Here is a 15,594-nt window from a genome sequence, read left to right on the forward strand (position 1 = left end):
TTATTATCAGACAGATGTCTGGGATTAACCCAGCGGATAAAATGTGCAGTGCAGGTGAAAAATTTATGTCCCTCCAGCAGATCCACTGCCAGGCTCCTCCAATTCCAGCCATTATTATTATTTTGGGGGGGGGGGAGGGGGGAGTTCCACCAGCTCCCCCCCTTTTCATCGAGGTCCCTCCAGCAATTCCCTTGCGGAGGCCTTACCAATTCCAGCCAATTCCAGAGTGAATGAGGGGAGGGGCCAGGCCCAGGCTAACCTTTTTCAACCCCTCATTCCTAGATGGTGAGTCATGCACCGCGCTGACAGCTGTTCCAGCAGTTTTATGTCTCCCATCCTACCCCAAGCCAGAAAGCATTGCCCTCTTCTCCCAGCCAGCCAGATAAACCCGCCCCCTTTGCTTAAAGTGCAGAGTGGTGAATCTGACCACACGACGAGTCAAATATTGTGAGTGGATATAATGAAGGTCTAGACCAGGGTGGGCAAACTTTTTGGCCCAAGGGCTACATCTGGGTGGGGAAATTGCATGCAGGGCCATGAATGTAGGGCTGGGGCAGGGGGTTGGGGTACAGGATGGAGCATGAGGTGTGGGAGAGGGTGCAGGAAGAGGCTCAGGGCAAGGGGTTGGGGTGAAGAAGGGGTGCGGGCTGGAGGAGGGGGCTCAGGGAAGGGGGTCGGGGTATAGGAGGAGGTACGGACTGCAGGAGGGGGCTCAGGGCAGTGGTGCAGGCAGCGGTGTGGAGTGTGGCAGAGGACTCAGGGCAAGGGGTTGGAGTGCAGGAGGGAGTGCGACAGGGGGCTCAGGGCAGGGGGTTGGGGTGCAGGAGGGGGTACGGAACCATGAGGGGGCCAATCCTGCAGGCCAGATCCAAAGCCCTGACAGGCCGGATCCAGCCCGCAGCTGTAGTTTGCCCAACCCTGGTCCACATGATTACATGCCTCTGAGTATAAGCACTTTGTTCCAAAGGTGAAGGAGGAATCTGAATTGCTCATACCATGTAAAACAATGCTAGATTGAATGGTAGAAATGGAGGCTCCTTTGCACTGAAGCTTCTATAGATGGCATGAGCAGCAATGTTCAGATCTGGAGCGTGATGAAACTTTCATCAATTTGGGAGGGTGTTTGGATCCAGAATTTTGATTGGATCCATCTCTACAAACATTATGTATATGAACTCCTGAAAGGCAGGATGCTAGAGTTTTTGGATCAATGGTCTTATGTTTCTTGTTTCCTAATAAAAAAATTATAATGAAGGAAAGCAAAGACAGCATATCAGAGGAAGACTAACACATAAAAATTGCTTATGATTCAGATGATGATCAATTACAGGCAAACAACCAAACAAAGGGGCATACAGGATCATTTTGAGGTTTGTAAGCTATTGGTAACCAAGAACCTTAAGAATATCATTTTAACACTTACATTTAGCACTTGGTTTCCTTTCTTGATCACAAACTCAATATCCTCATTTTTATTTTCTTGCCACAAGCTCATGAAAGTATTAATTTCTTGGGGCACAGCTGGATCAGGACTCCCATCACATTGCATGTAATGCTCCCACTAAAGAGATTTTTTTAAAAGAAAAGTAAATCCAAAAGTTTTAGGTACAAACACCTCAAAACTTCATAATTACAATACAAGAGTAGGAGGGTTTTCAGAGAGATGTGTGTGTGGTCCAGTGATAAACACACAACTGAGGATGTGTCAACACTTGTAGCTGAAAGAGAGATACTTGTGATCATTCTCATAGAGCTAGCGAACAAAAGTTGTAGCATATCTGCAGTAGCAGCAGGAGAAGCTAGTCACCCTGAATACAAACCCATCCTGACCACATGGTGCACATACATGGTCACCCTGAATACAAACCCATCCTGACCACATGGACCACACTACTATTTTCAGCACGCTAGCTCAACAACAGCTAGTGCAAGTATGTCTCCTTGAGCTGAGAATGACACTCCCAATCCCAAGTGTAGACAGAGCCTGAGTCCTAAACCCGGTTTCATCCATCACTCACTGTGTGACCTTCAGTCTTGGTTCACTCTATGACCTCAACATCTCTATCTCAGTTTCCCCATCTGTAAAATAAGGATCATAATAAAACCTGTCTCATTATCTAATTAATCCTCACAGCACACAGTATTTGTTAAGTACCTTAAAGATTTGTAATGGAGTTTCTAAAAGCACTAAGCATGGCTGTACTCCCACTGAAATCAATGGTCAAATTCCCGCTGACTTTAGAGGGAGCAAAAATAAGTCAATGTGGAGGACTTTTGAAAATCCCATCTGTACATTTAATAAGTGTTAAATATTAACACTAGTATCCAATCACAAAATAATTCCACTGTTTTTACAATTTTGAATAAATGTGCTTGATTATAAAGTGTGAGGATTGAGAACATTAAATAGAGCCAGGTACTACAGAGGAGACAGTTCTGGCTCCATAGATATGTTTGAGCTAAATTATGCTCTTAAAGCAGGGATTCAAACTTTTTATTATAGCAAAGAGAGCACATGCTCTCCAAAATTAAAACACTTTTTCTTTGAGTACTGAATGAATTTTCTGAGAATTTATAAGTACATCCATTAATTTGTTTACAAGTTAAAATTAATTAAAAATGAGATCTTTCAGAAATTTAGCACTTAACATTAGATTTTTCTTTGGTCTAAATATTCTTCATAACAAAATTAAGCAAACTCTTCACACTTCCTATAAAGTAAAACTCACTGAAACTGTGGGCATAGGTGATATTTGAATAATTTTTTAAAGATTAATGGTCACATTTTATCATCATTTTTCATAATTGAAAGTTATTCCTTCAGCACAGACTGATGATTAAACTTAAGAGAATTCCATAAAGAACCGCCCTCTTTCAAAATGACTGGTAACTCCTATTGTTCTTAGGGGTACTAAAGCAACAAGTTGCCTTCAGTAAAAAAAAATCTAATGCATTTTTAAAATTCAGTTTAACCTAATTTGGAAACATAAATATGCAAACAATTTAACAATAATCATCTGGGCATTACATGATGTCCTATAGGATGGAACTGTAGATTTTTAACTTTGTATTTCCATCCCTTAACATATCAGACTTAAATAGAAACATTAACTCTGAATTTCCTGGTTATAGAATGCTTATCTGAAGGATAATTGCAATAGCTTTGTAATGTATTTTACCCTAAATTACTGATCTATATTCTCAGCCTAAAAACTGCATTTTAATGTAGTTTTTATCTGGCAGTAGTATATAACTCAGATGTTATGCTGTTTTCCACCTATAATTTTGCCATTATACCTCAAAATCCTGACTTCCATCATCCCTGACTCACCTGAGCAGATATTACCCACTGTCCAAACTCCTTAGAAGTTTTTTTTGATTAATTTAGTGTTTTTTGTTTAAAACTAGAATGAGCAAAGCACTAGACAATAAAGAAACAATCTTGTAATAGAGGAGAGAAGCAGAAGATCATTTAAAAGTCTCTTCTCTGTCAAACTTCTATAATACTATATGGATATTTTAGAAAGCTAGCTTACCTTAGCATGTGCTCTATAATCTGCTTTCCATTGCTCTGCCCACAAAAAGTTCTCTTCTAATGAATGGAGTTCTGCAAGTTCAGTCCCTCTCCGCTCTTGATCCTGTTAGTATATGATCAAGTACATGAATTTACTATTTAATTTTAGTTTTTATAAATTATTTTATAGTAAAGAAAACTCACATTGCACTCAATATGATGTTACGAAAATATGCTAATGTGTGTGAATATAATGTAACTGGAATATGCTTCACGCAAAAGGTCTCTTGTAAGGTTTCATTACAAAGTTTATAATATACCGAGTGTGTTCATCCTATTTGCATGACTGTATCATTCTTTATCTGAAATTAGGAATATAAAATATAACTCTGAGGTCCTATTGTGATTGTGCAAAGCATGGGCCATTAACGGTGGTTTAGAATATTGATGGCTCCCATCAACTAGAACAATTGTCTGTAGATGGCTCTGTTTACTTGCAAGCCTTCCTGTGAGTCAGGCGAGAAGAATGAAGGGGACTGGTCCTGCTTCGAGCAGGGGGTTGGACTAGATGACCTTCTGAGGTCTCTTCCAATCCTGATATTCTATGATTCTAATGCTTGGGGTCTCACAGGACATGTGACCATGTCACCTGGAACTGGAATCCATCTTAAACCTGGTGCTTTTCCATTTAGAAGAGCGGTGGGGACCCAAAGAGACAAAAGTTTCCCGCCTTGTGCCAAAGATATATAAGGAGGTGGAACAGAACAAGGGGGCTGCAGTCATGAGAAATCCCCTAGCTACCACCTGAGCTGGAAAAAGGACTGTGCCAGGAGAAAGGATTGGGCCCAGACTAGAAAAGAATCTAGTCTGTGAAAGAAGCTTATTGGAACATCTCTGAGAGTGAGATTTCATCTGTAATCAGTTTCTTACTGTATTAAGCTTAGACTTGCACATTTTTGTTTTATTTGCTTGGTAATTTACTTTGTTCTGTCTATTATTACTTGGAATCACTTAAATCCTACTTTTTATCTTCAATAAAATCACTTTTGCTTATTACTGAACTCAGAGTCAGTGACTAATTCCTGGGGGAGCAAACAGCTGTGCATTTCTCTCTATCAGTGTTACAGAGGGAGGACAATTTATGAGTTTACTCTGTATAAGCTTTATATAGAGTAAAATGGATTTATTTGGGATTTGGATCCCAATGGGAACTGAGTGTCTGGGTGCTAGAGACAGGAGCACTTCTTAAGCTGTTTTCAGTTAAGTCTGCAGCTTGTGGGGGACGTGGTTCAGACCTGGGTCTGTGTTTGCAGCAGGCTAGTATGTCTGGCTCAACAAGACAGGGTACTGGAGTTCCAAGCTGGCAGGGAAAATGGGCTGAGAGGTAGTCTTAGCACATCAGGTGGCAGTCCCAAGGGGGTCTTTTGTGACCAAACCTGTCACAATAATATCTTGAATTTTTATGGCACATTACATCCAGGAAATTGTAGTAAATTAGCAATGTTTTATCATAGAGAATCTCTATGTGCTGGTGATGTGATAAATTGCTGAGCCACATAATAAATGACTCCAATCCTTGAGCACAGCCCCATCTGCTTCCCTGCACAGGCTCTGTCTGTCTGCACAGGCTTTGCTGAAGGGGCTCTGTCTGGCAAGGGGTCCATGCTCCTGAGGTCTAGCCTCGCCATTCACAGAGTCTCTGCCAACATCCCCAGTTGCAAGAAATACCCCTTGTGAATGTAGGTGAGTACTGATTATTATTATTATTATTATCAGGAGGAGGGGTGGGGCGGGGTACAAAGAAAATAGTCCCTTAATTTTTAAATACAATGTTGGCATCTCTAGTAGAAGAGTGCATGGCACATCCATCAGCTTTAAAGAGATATGTGATTATCTCTGAATCCAAGAGCACTCCTCCACTCCTGCTTTCCAATGGAAGACACTGCAGTTGCCTCTAGTAGGTTCCAAGATATCAGACCTTAGAACTGTGACATTTTAGTGTATGGAAATTTGTTTGGGGCAATTTTTAGAAGTTTTTAAAATGTACTGGTTTGTCGCTTTATTTTCCTCAGAGCCCTAGCTAACTGGGTTCACAACAATGAAGGCAATCTAGCTTTACAGATGATGGGATATGAAAAAAAGGACCAATTAAAAATGTTAAACTTGCTAAAACAGGTCTAAAAAAATTCTAATAAATGTGCTATACACAGAATACATAGTAGTGTGCTGTTATTGCACCAGTTTGGGTTGGCTTACGTAATTTGCCTACAGTTTCACAATTCAGAGCAAGTGATCCCGAATTCCTGCCAGTAAAACTTTATACTACAACATCACATACATGCATACACATCAATACAACAATTTTACACCTGCACTAAAATGCAGCCATTTCTACAATGAAATACCACAATTCATAACAGCCCAAAGCAATACTACATACAGTTAAGGAGCAAAAATGAATATGTCTAATAGAATACACATGTGGAATTGCAGAAAAATAAGAACTGTTCACTCAGATTGGAATTTGGACAGGACAGAGGTTACATCTCTACTCATACAAAGAGTACCATGAGGATTTTAATTATCAGAAGTAGGCAACACTGAGCTTTTACATCTTCTTTTACCAAATAAGCACTTCTTTATACCATACCGTGTGACTACTGGCTTAGAGGACACAGTGGCACATACCAAGTCTTTAGCATCATTTTCTTAAGCACCTTTGGCTTTCCTTGGAAGTCACTCATTTAGCTACTGACCCAGTTCATTGCCCAACTGTACTCAACTTGTGGCTCTTACATTTTGCAGTGGTATGGCTAGAGTTTTCATTATTAGTTTTGATCCAAGAATACTGAAAAGCTGCCCTTCCCAGGAAATGGAGAGAAATTCCCACATTTTCATAACAAATCAACAATGATTTGGCATACAGTTTAGAAACTGACTATTGCAGTTTGCAATAGCTATTTATTCTGATGACTGCAAACTAACTTTTGCTTCAAGTCTTTCCCTCTCCTCTCGCACAATTCTCTCCTTTTCGAGTCTTTCAGCTTCTTCTTGTTCAGCTCGTAAACGGGCTTCCTCTGAAGAATGAGAAATCTATTATCAGCAATACAAGTACATCCTGCTTAATAAAAACAGATATATTATTTAAAAAACTAGCTAGCAGATCAATATTTTTATTTCAAAATAACTAATAACTGGTGATAGCAGGAGTTCAGTCTACATTGTCCATTATGGGTTCAATCCATAACATTTGGAAGCGGTGCCAGATAAAGTAAATCCACATCCCTACGCACACAGATCTCTCCACGGCCTTACTTCCCGTTGGAGTTGTGGGGGCAGATGTGCCATTCCTACAATTCCAGAGAAGCAGAGACAGTGTCATTTTCCCCCTCAATGGAAAGTAGCAGGAATCCTTTCCTTCCCCACCCACACATTAAGAGGCAGAGGTGGCAGCAGAGGCCCCCCAGTACTCATTACAGTAGCTATAATATATATGATTTGGTGGTCTGGTCCTGCTTTGCTCATCTCCTCTTGTCATATACATCATCCTCTGCTAAGGTGATGATGACAGGTTCCCCAAGCTCTTGGAGTTAGTAACCCATTGAGATGCATGGGATAGTTTGCATGTCTCAAAAGTTATTTTATCAAGGTCTCTGTAGGTTCAGACAGGTGTCATTATATAAGCTAAACTAGAATCACATTACAATATTGTCTTCTTAGCCATAGGGCTAAAAATAGGGTTTTTTTGACAAGCCTATACCACCTATGCTTTAATCCATTCCTGTTTGCAAGACTGTCCTAACATTAATATGGAGCGTCTGTTGCTGTCTGAATGCATTGATCAGTACTCTGTTAAGCTCAAAGTCGGCATACTCTGTTGATCTACTTTGAGAAAAGTCCTAGTCATTGAACTTCTCATTCCTCCTAATTACTAAATGTGGAGAAGAGGAAATACCTGTTCCCCTATCTCTCTACCCACTTGTTCTTGACTTGGCTGGGAGAGAACCAGAAGGGGAGAGAGAAAAAAAATTGTAATGCTCTCCCCTGCCCTCATACACTTTCCAAGTATAGCAGGGGGAGGAATAACTAGTGGAAAGAGTAGGTAAAAAAAGGAGGTTGAACATAGTGAGGGACATATGTGGGGTCTCAAAAAATAACTTTGTTTAGGGCCTTCCAAAACATTAAAGCCAGCCTTGAGAACAGAGAAACACAAGTAAATCATCCTACTGAGACGAAACAGAATTTAGATATAATTAATTATCATAATTTGCACTCTACCTATTTAATCAGTGATTTGGTATAATCACATTTCCTGAAGTGAAACGCACTGTACCTTCCTCTATCAATCTTCTATCTTCTTCTTCTTTCTGTAATCTCAGTCGTTCAGCTTTGCTAAGTTTCTTTTTACCTCCACTTCCGCCAGACTTAACATGGGCAATAAATTAAAAGAGACTAAACGTCAACATTAATTTTACACATTTTATTTCTCTAATATAGCATTTCAAAGTATATTTTCAGTCTTGTATGTAGAACATCTGTGTTCAAAAGATAACAGAAGAATAGGATATTATGTCAGTAAAGGAAACAAATTTTTCTTGAAACCCACAAAAATAGCTGAATGTTTAAACCAGCCCTATCCTCAGGGAAATGTGGTTAGCAAGACTAATGAAGTGAGTTCATTTAAAAGTTGGATTTTTGTTTTGTACTAAAATATCATTCACATGACAGAATAAAAGATGTTTTCACTTTTGAAAGCAAGCAGAAAGAATGTTGATTTAAAGAATACACAGACAAGACAAAGTCACAGGAACAGTCCTTTAACATAACAGCACAATTAAGAGATGATTAAAGCAGGGAATTTATATATTTGTTGCAACTTTCACCAGTTTCCCCACTGACATAAGAATATTCATATAAGTAAGAAAAGTAGAGCTACACATATTGGGCCAAATTCTCCCGAATCAACTTGAACCAACATAACATGGGAAAATCTGTCCCATAATATACACTATATTAGAAAAAAAATCTATGCATTGTAATGATTAACTGGGAAGTTTACTACATACTAGGGACCAGATGCTACTGGTGGCTCAGCATATAAGATCTCTGCAACATATATATGTGTTAAGGGCCTGAGAGCAGCCTGAAGACTTAATTGAGAAGCCACTGGGATTCTCCTGCCCTCCAAAAGATAGGTTCCCCTGAGCCCTGTTTTCCCTTTTTTTTCTGGCAGAGTTCACAAAGGGGATCATTTAACCCATACTGTGAGGAATACGCAAAATCACCACACAATACCATCTAAAATAAATAGATTTAAAAGGAAAAATATTAAACTATTATTAATATATTAACTCAAATAGCCTGTGCTCTTGATCCTCCTCATATGTAGATCAAATTCTATCCTTTAGAATAGAATAGGTAGAAAGGATAGAATAGGTAGAATAGAATTCTAGATAGAATTTGATCTAGTAACTATGCATATGAGGAGGATCAAGAGCACAGACTATTGTGGTTAATCCATTAGTTAATGAATAAATAAATAAATACATTTGTTAATGTATTTGTTAATTAATAATTTAGTTAATACATCAGTTTTTACTCAGTGTTTATTCAGACAAGGTTCTCATTGACTGCAATCATATGACAGCCCTATGCATAATACAATACAACTTAGTTCTATATAACATTTTTCATACATGTATCTAAAAATGTTTTACGGAATCCAAATAATAATTACAAAGTTAACAGATAAATAATAGTAGAGGAGGGAAAGATTACAAGGGAGAAGAGAGATTTTCAAAAAAGATTATAATTTATTATTTATATTGTATAAACAAGCTACAAGCAGAGCCCTCACTCAGGATAAAGGCCATGCTACGCTAGGTGAACAAACATCCATGAAGATATGTGATATATAATATAGATAGAACTGATGAGTTAGCAGTATAAAGGAAGGCTGTTTTAGATGGCAAAAGTTGAAAAGAAGGCGGCGGCTCTTGCAGTAGCAATGGCCAGAACATGACAGAATAGAGAGGGCTAGTATTAGACCAGGGGTGGCCAACCTGAGCCTGCAAAGGAGCCAGAATTAACCACTGTACATTGCCAAAGAGCCACGGTAATACGTTAGCAGCCCCCCATCAGCTCCCCCACTGCCAGCGCCTCCTGCTCACCAGCAGCCTCGCCTATTCCTTCCCTCCCCACACCTCCTGATCAGCTATTTCATGGCGTGCAGGAGGCTCAGGGATGTGGGGGAGGGAGAGGAATGAGGACATGGCAGGCTCAGGGGAGGGGACAGGAAGAAGTGGAGTGGGGGCAGGGCCTGTAGCAGAGCCAGGGTTGAGCAGTGAGCACCCTCTGTCACATTGGAAAGTTGGCACATGTAGCTCCAGCCCCGGAGTTGGTGCCTATACAAGGAGGCGCACATTAACTTCTGAAGAGCCGCATGTGGCTCTGGAGACACAGGTTGGCCACCCCGTATTAGACCAAGACGGGAGATGAAGAGAAGGAGAATGAGCCATGAGATTAAAAAAAAAATCCAAGGAAGATAATTTTGTACTGAATTGCACAATCAGCACAGAGCCAGCAGAGTTGTTTGTTGTGACACATTACATACATTTTTCTTTGTGTGTGTTAGAAGATAAGCAGTGGTATTCCACAAATGCTGTAGTCAGCAGTACTGGGACTTGGAGAAACCAAAGAGAAGAGAGTTACAGTAATTAAAGAAAAAGATGATTTTACTATGGACAAGGATTTCAGCAGAGGTAGAATAAGACAGCATTGTGCAGACGGTGATAGATTTGCAGATGCACAAGATATGGGAGAAGAGTTCAGAGTTAAGCTTGCATTCAAACTTATGGACAACAGACAAAAAGAAAATCCAAGTCAAGGAAGGTGTCTGAGTTGCATTTAACGATGTACCTTCTGATTGACCAAAAGATGCATCTTTGTCTCTGAGACACTTAGCTAAAGGCAGATGAGATTAAACGGAGGAGACATGATGACATGCAGAGTTGAATAACACCAGCATAAAAATGAGAGCTAGGATGTAAAGGTAGCGATAGGGAACCTGATTCTCCACTATCTTGCCACTTGCACCTATATAGACTGAGTGGGGAGTTCATGTAACGTGCTATCATTCCAGAATAGAAAAATTTTACAGCTATTTTGCAAAGATGTAAATGACTCCGCGAAATGCAAGGCAATAAAGAATCAGGTGCAGGACAACCAAAAGGAAGGTGAGGAGAAAGGAGCAGAAGCCCAAACTCTTGTAAATAAATAGTGTGATATAATGGAAGCCTTCTCATTACGTACTTTTGTCCCATTTTGGTAGTAGTGATATTTTTGGTAAATATTATCTCAGAAAAACCATTTTTATGAAGAGCTTTCAGATTATCCAGGACGACCCTTTTCATTCAATATTAAAAGATGTGTTTTGAATTCTGTTATTTCCAAAGTGATTAGCATATTTTCAGCTAACAGAAATATCAAGGAAGCTATTCTGTTCTGTATTGCCAGCCAAAATGACAAAATGTTTTGAACCTTGTATGGCAAAAAACAAATGAAAACTTAAAGCAAATGTATAAACTGAAACTTAGTTACAAGACTTTTTGAAACTTGAACAAAACATTAGGACAAATTTACTGCTGCAAAAAGAGATGGTAACTCTACTGATGACAATGTAGCTATCACTCGGGTTCCATGTCTGCCACGGAGGTCGCAGAAGTCACGGATTTCGTGACTTTCCACAACCTCCGTGACTTCTGCAATGGCCAGTGTGACTGACCCCAGGACTGCCCAAGCAGCTTGCTCCAGAGCCAGGGGCTCTGGTTGGCTGGGGAACAGCTACACCAGCCGCTGCTCCAGTGGCCTCCAGTAGCAGTCCCTGGGCAGTTGCCTGGAGCAGCCACAGTCTGTGGCCTCCAGCAGCATTCCCCGGCCAGGCAGAGTAGCCATGGTTTGTGGCCCCCCAGGCAGCTGGTGCCTCTGGCCCTGGGTGCCCCCACCCCAGCAGTGAGCCCTCACAGATGTCCCCCTCCAAGCAGCACCCTCCCCAACAAGATTTAATCACAGGTATTTTTAGTATAAATCTTGGATAAGTCATGGGCCGTGAATTTTTGTTTATTGCCCATGACCTGACCATGACTTTTACTAAAAATACCCATGACTAAATTGCAGTCTTAGTTATGACCGAAAGCAAGCGTGAATCTCATCACATGTTACTCAAGCATTCATCTGCAAAGTTCTGCCACAATGAGATCTGTAGATACAGACAAGAAAGGTTTACTCATTAGTTTGACTCCAGGATGAGGGCCTTAGGAAATTAAAGCTGAAAGAATTCTATACGTCTAACTTACTTTTTACCATATATCATTTGTTGACTTTTCTCTCTCTTTCTCAGCATGGAAGATGAAAACAGACTAGTCAGTTTCACTTGTTTACAATCATATTCTAATCGATTTTCTTTTCAGATTCTCATGCCTTAGTCCAATGTTGCAATGTATGACCTACAAAATGCTACAGGAGAATGTTTGTATTTTGTAAATTTTAAAAACTATACAGGAATTTTAAAAAATGGATTTTTTTGTCTCAGGTTTTGTAAAAACTTGTTTTTACAAAATCTAACTTTTGCACCAAATTTGACCCGACAGTATGTTTTAACCTCCTCCTCCCTCCTTTCCTCCCAGCCAAAACCTGCAAAACTGTAATACTATTTTGCAGATTAGCTCCAGAAGGGACTGTGAGTCATCTACTCTGATCTTCTGCATAAGAGTTCAGTTCTGGGTCCAGTACTAGTCAATATGTTCACTAATGATTTGGATCATGGAATGGAAAGTATGCATATGAAATCTGCAGGTGACACCAAGCTGGGAGTCATTGCAAGCACTTCAGAAGACAGGATTAGAAAACAAAACGATCTTGATAAAATTAGAGGTTGAAATCAACAAGGTGAAATTGAATAAAGACAAGTGCAAAGTCCTTCTCTGAGGAAGGAAAAATCAAATGCATAACTACAAAAGAGAAAGTAGTTGGCTAGTACTGCTGAAAAGGATCTGGGGGTTATAGAGGATCACAAAGTGAATGAGTCAACAACGTGGTGCAGGTGCAAAAAAAAAGGCTAATGTTTTGGGGTGTATTAACAGAAGTGTTGTGTGTCAGACGGGGGGGTAACTTCCTCTCTATTCAGCTCTGGTGAGACTTTAGCTGGAGTAGTGTGCCTAGTTTTTGGCACTATGCTGTAAGAAAGATGAGAAAAATTGGATAGAGTCCAGAGGAGAGCTACAACAATGATAAAACATTTAAAATTCCTGACTTCTAAGGAAAGGGTTAAAAAAAACTGTGCATGTTGAGTTTTGAGAAAAGAAAGACAGGGGAGGGGGCTAATAGTCTTCAAACATGTTAAGGGGTGATAAAGAGGATGGTGCTCTATTGTTCTCCATGTCCACTCTACGTAGAACAAGAAGTAATGGCCTTAAATGGCAGCAAGGGAGATTTTAGTTAGGTATTAGGAAAAACTTTTTAATTATACCTCTACCCCGATGTAATGCCACCTGATATAACACGAATTCGGATATAACGCAGTAAAGCAGCGTTCCGGGGGGGCGGACTGCGCACTCCGGCAGATCAGATCAAGTTTGATATAACGCAGTTTCACCTATAACGCGGTAAGATTTTTTGACTCCTGAGGACGGTGTTATATCGAGATAGAGGTGTATAAGGTAAGCTAAGCTCTCAAATAGGCTTCTTAGGGAGGCTATGGAATCCCCTCATTGGAGGTTTTAAAGAACAAAGTTGGACAAACACTTGCTTAGATTTAATTGGTCTTGCCTCAGTGTAGGGGCCTAGACTTGATGGCCTCTCAAATTCTATATTTCTATGATTCTGTAACACAAGCCATAGAATTTCACCCTGTAATTTCCTAAGTGAGGAGAATGTTCCAACTATGTAAATGAACGCTACTGAGTCCAACAAACCGTGTCTGAGCTAGATTGTATCTTTGCTGTTATATCTACATCTACCTGATATATCTATACATCTGCCTACCTACCTTTTTTTTCTTTTTTGGACCCTAAAAGTTCAGAGAGAAAGAAGAGAGATTGTCAGAGATTATAGTATCTAAACAAACTATAAGGAATAATTAAGAAATGCAACTACTAAGTAAATTAAAATCAGATAGGTAAATATATTTCATTTCAAATCTTAGCCATTGATAACAGATAATATGAAAAAAACTTTAAAATGGCGGGGGGGGCGGGGGGAGAATAACCAATGAGCTTTAATACTGAGGAAAGGGATAACCACCAGTGTTGCACAATTTCATTGCCTTTATTGGTAGTAACAGACCACCGCCACATTTCATAGCAATATAATGTAGTTAAGGTTGTTTCAGCACATCCATTCTAATTTCTCCATTAAAAGTCGATTCACATCATCAGATACTTGTACGTTTTAGGTAAAAATGTCTGAATTTTTTGCTTCCTGGTTTCACTGGTTTGTAGTACATATAATCTTACAATTATTATCAATTACTATACAGAAGGGGGTACCATTGATCCCTTTGTATACATGGAGAAGCTGAAGTACAAAGACACTACAGGACTTTCCCAAAAGTAACACATGCTCCAAAACATCTGTTAGTCTATAAGGTGCCACAGGATTCTTTATTGCTTTTACAAGGAGTTACATGGATCAGCATTCACACTGCACTCCCCATCAGTAACCGGCCCAGGGAAACTAATGATCCAACCAGCAGATCAAATCCAGTGATGAATTCTGGTCACATGCCACCTGAAGCACATTGTACATATGCTAAGAAGTCAGAGCAAAGAACAGAAACTAAAGTATCCCAACATTCAATCCCTACATGACAGGGCATGGTGTACCAAATGGTTACATTTTCAGTGCAAAGTGTAGGAGATAGCTAGTTAATATTAATGTGTATGGACATTGATTAGCTAAATTTTCAATGCATTATTTTGAAAATTTACACAGAATATTGAAGTGGAATGTAGAGGCGGACAGTGGGATGGAGAAGCAACAGAACAAGGAGGTAAAGATGAGCAGAAATGGATACCCAGGGAAGGAATAAAGGGTTCCTCTAGGGGAGTAGAAGAAACTGTCTATTGTGGTGGAATGGTTTTGGTGAGGTGTGAAGGTGAAGTTTAGGGGAATGCAAGCTGAGTTTCCTGCTTAAAATATCCCAGGGATTTCCTACAACATAAAAAACTGGATTCATCAGGGAGGAATAAAGGCTCTGATCCTCAATCCTTAAGCTCCTAACTTCCATTGATTTGAGGAGCTTAAATACTTTTGCAGATCTGGCCCAAAGTGCCTGTCTCCTCCAGATTACCTTTTGAAGTCAAACCCAGATGGCAGTGACTGACTAGGATTTCCGGTTTAGTGGCCTGTGTGAAATGCTTTGGTGGTCTCAGTTCAGTTCCTAGAGGATAAAGGTCCCCATTGCAAAAAATGCCATAATCAGTACTAGACGGGCACTTTGGTTGGTAATCCCAGCAGAACTGGCTGGGGCTGCAGAAGGGTGAAATGCCCTCTCTGCCTAGCACCTTCTACCTGTTCCATGATTACTGGCACCCACCTCCCTCTTGTTTACCTGATTGTTTTTAACCCCCTGACTGCCCCAGTAACCCTTACCCTCAACGCAATGGAAAGGGATAATAGGTGCTGGAGCTAGGGGTGCTGTGGGTGGCTTGATGTGGTTCCCACTATATACAGGGTTTACAGTTTGGTTCAATGGCTCTCAGCACCCCCACTACACAAAGCAAACCCCAGCTCGCCCCCCTCGCCTCTCCTGTGCGCAACTGGCCGGGGCAGACGGGAGGGTCCCCTGGGCTGGGCGGGCGGCGGAAGCCGCGAAGCTACAGGCTCAGAGGCGGGCGGCGAGGGGGCTGAACACCGTTCCCGGGGACACGCCGAGCCCCAGTCCCCCAAACAACCCCGGGGCCAGGCCCTTCCTGGGGTCGCCCCGCTCTCACCATCTCGACGCGTCCCCCTGCCCCGTCCGGGCGCTGTTTACCACTCCCGCCCCTTCGTTACCTAGACGACCAGTCCCACCCACGTGGGAC

General features: G+C 40.7%; 1 protein-coding gene across 3 annotated transcripts in view; it reads right to left on the reverse strand.

The window, feature by feature from the left end:
- The window catches only part of DNAI7 (dynein axonemal intermediate chain 7), a 34,485-nt gene extending 18,977 nt beyond the window's left edge, over positions 1-15,508 (reverse strand). For 2 of the 3 annotated variants that reach the window (XM_032789765.2, XM_032789764.2), the window contains exons 1-5: positions 15,505-15,508; positions 7,848-7,938; positions 6,500-6,591; positions 3,537-3,638; positions 1,424-1,561 (exon numbers count right to left, since the gene is read on the reverse strand). In XM_032789765.2, coding sequence (XP_032645656.1) covers positions 1,424-1,561; positions 3,537-3,638; positions 6,500-6,591; positions 7,848-7,938; positions 15,505-15,507 — 426 coding nt within the window. In that variant the 5' untranslated portion in view covers position 15,508. Of the gene's footprint in view, positions 1-1,423; positions 1,562-2,018; positions 2,080-3,536; positions 3,639-6,499; positions 6,592-7,847; positions 7,939-15,504 lie in introns of those variants that run through there. The other variant, XM_032789767.2, reaches the window with a different exon arrangement.
- Positions 15,509-15,594: the final 86 nt, after the last annotated feature.

The sequence above is a fragment of the Chelonoidis abingdonii genome, chromosome 1 (genome assembly GCF_003597395.2).
Source record: "Chelonoidis abingdonii isolate Lonesome George chromosome 1, CheloAbing_2.0, whole genome shotgun sequence".
Classification (NCBI taxonomy): domain Eukaryota; kingdom Metazoa; phylum Chordata; order Testudines; family Testudinidae; genus Chelonoidis; species Chelonoidis abingdonii.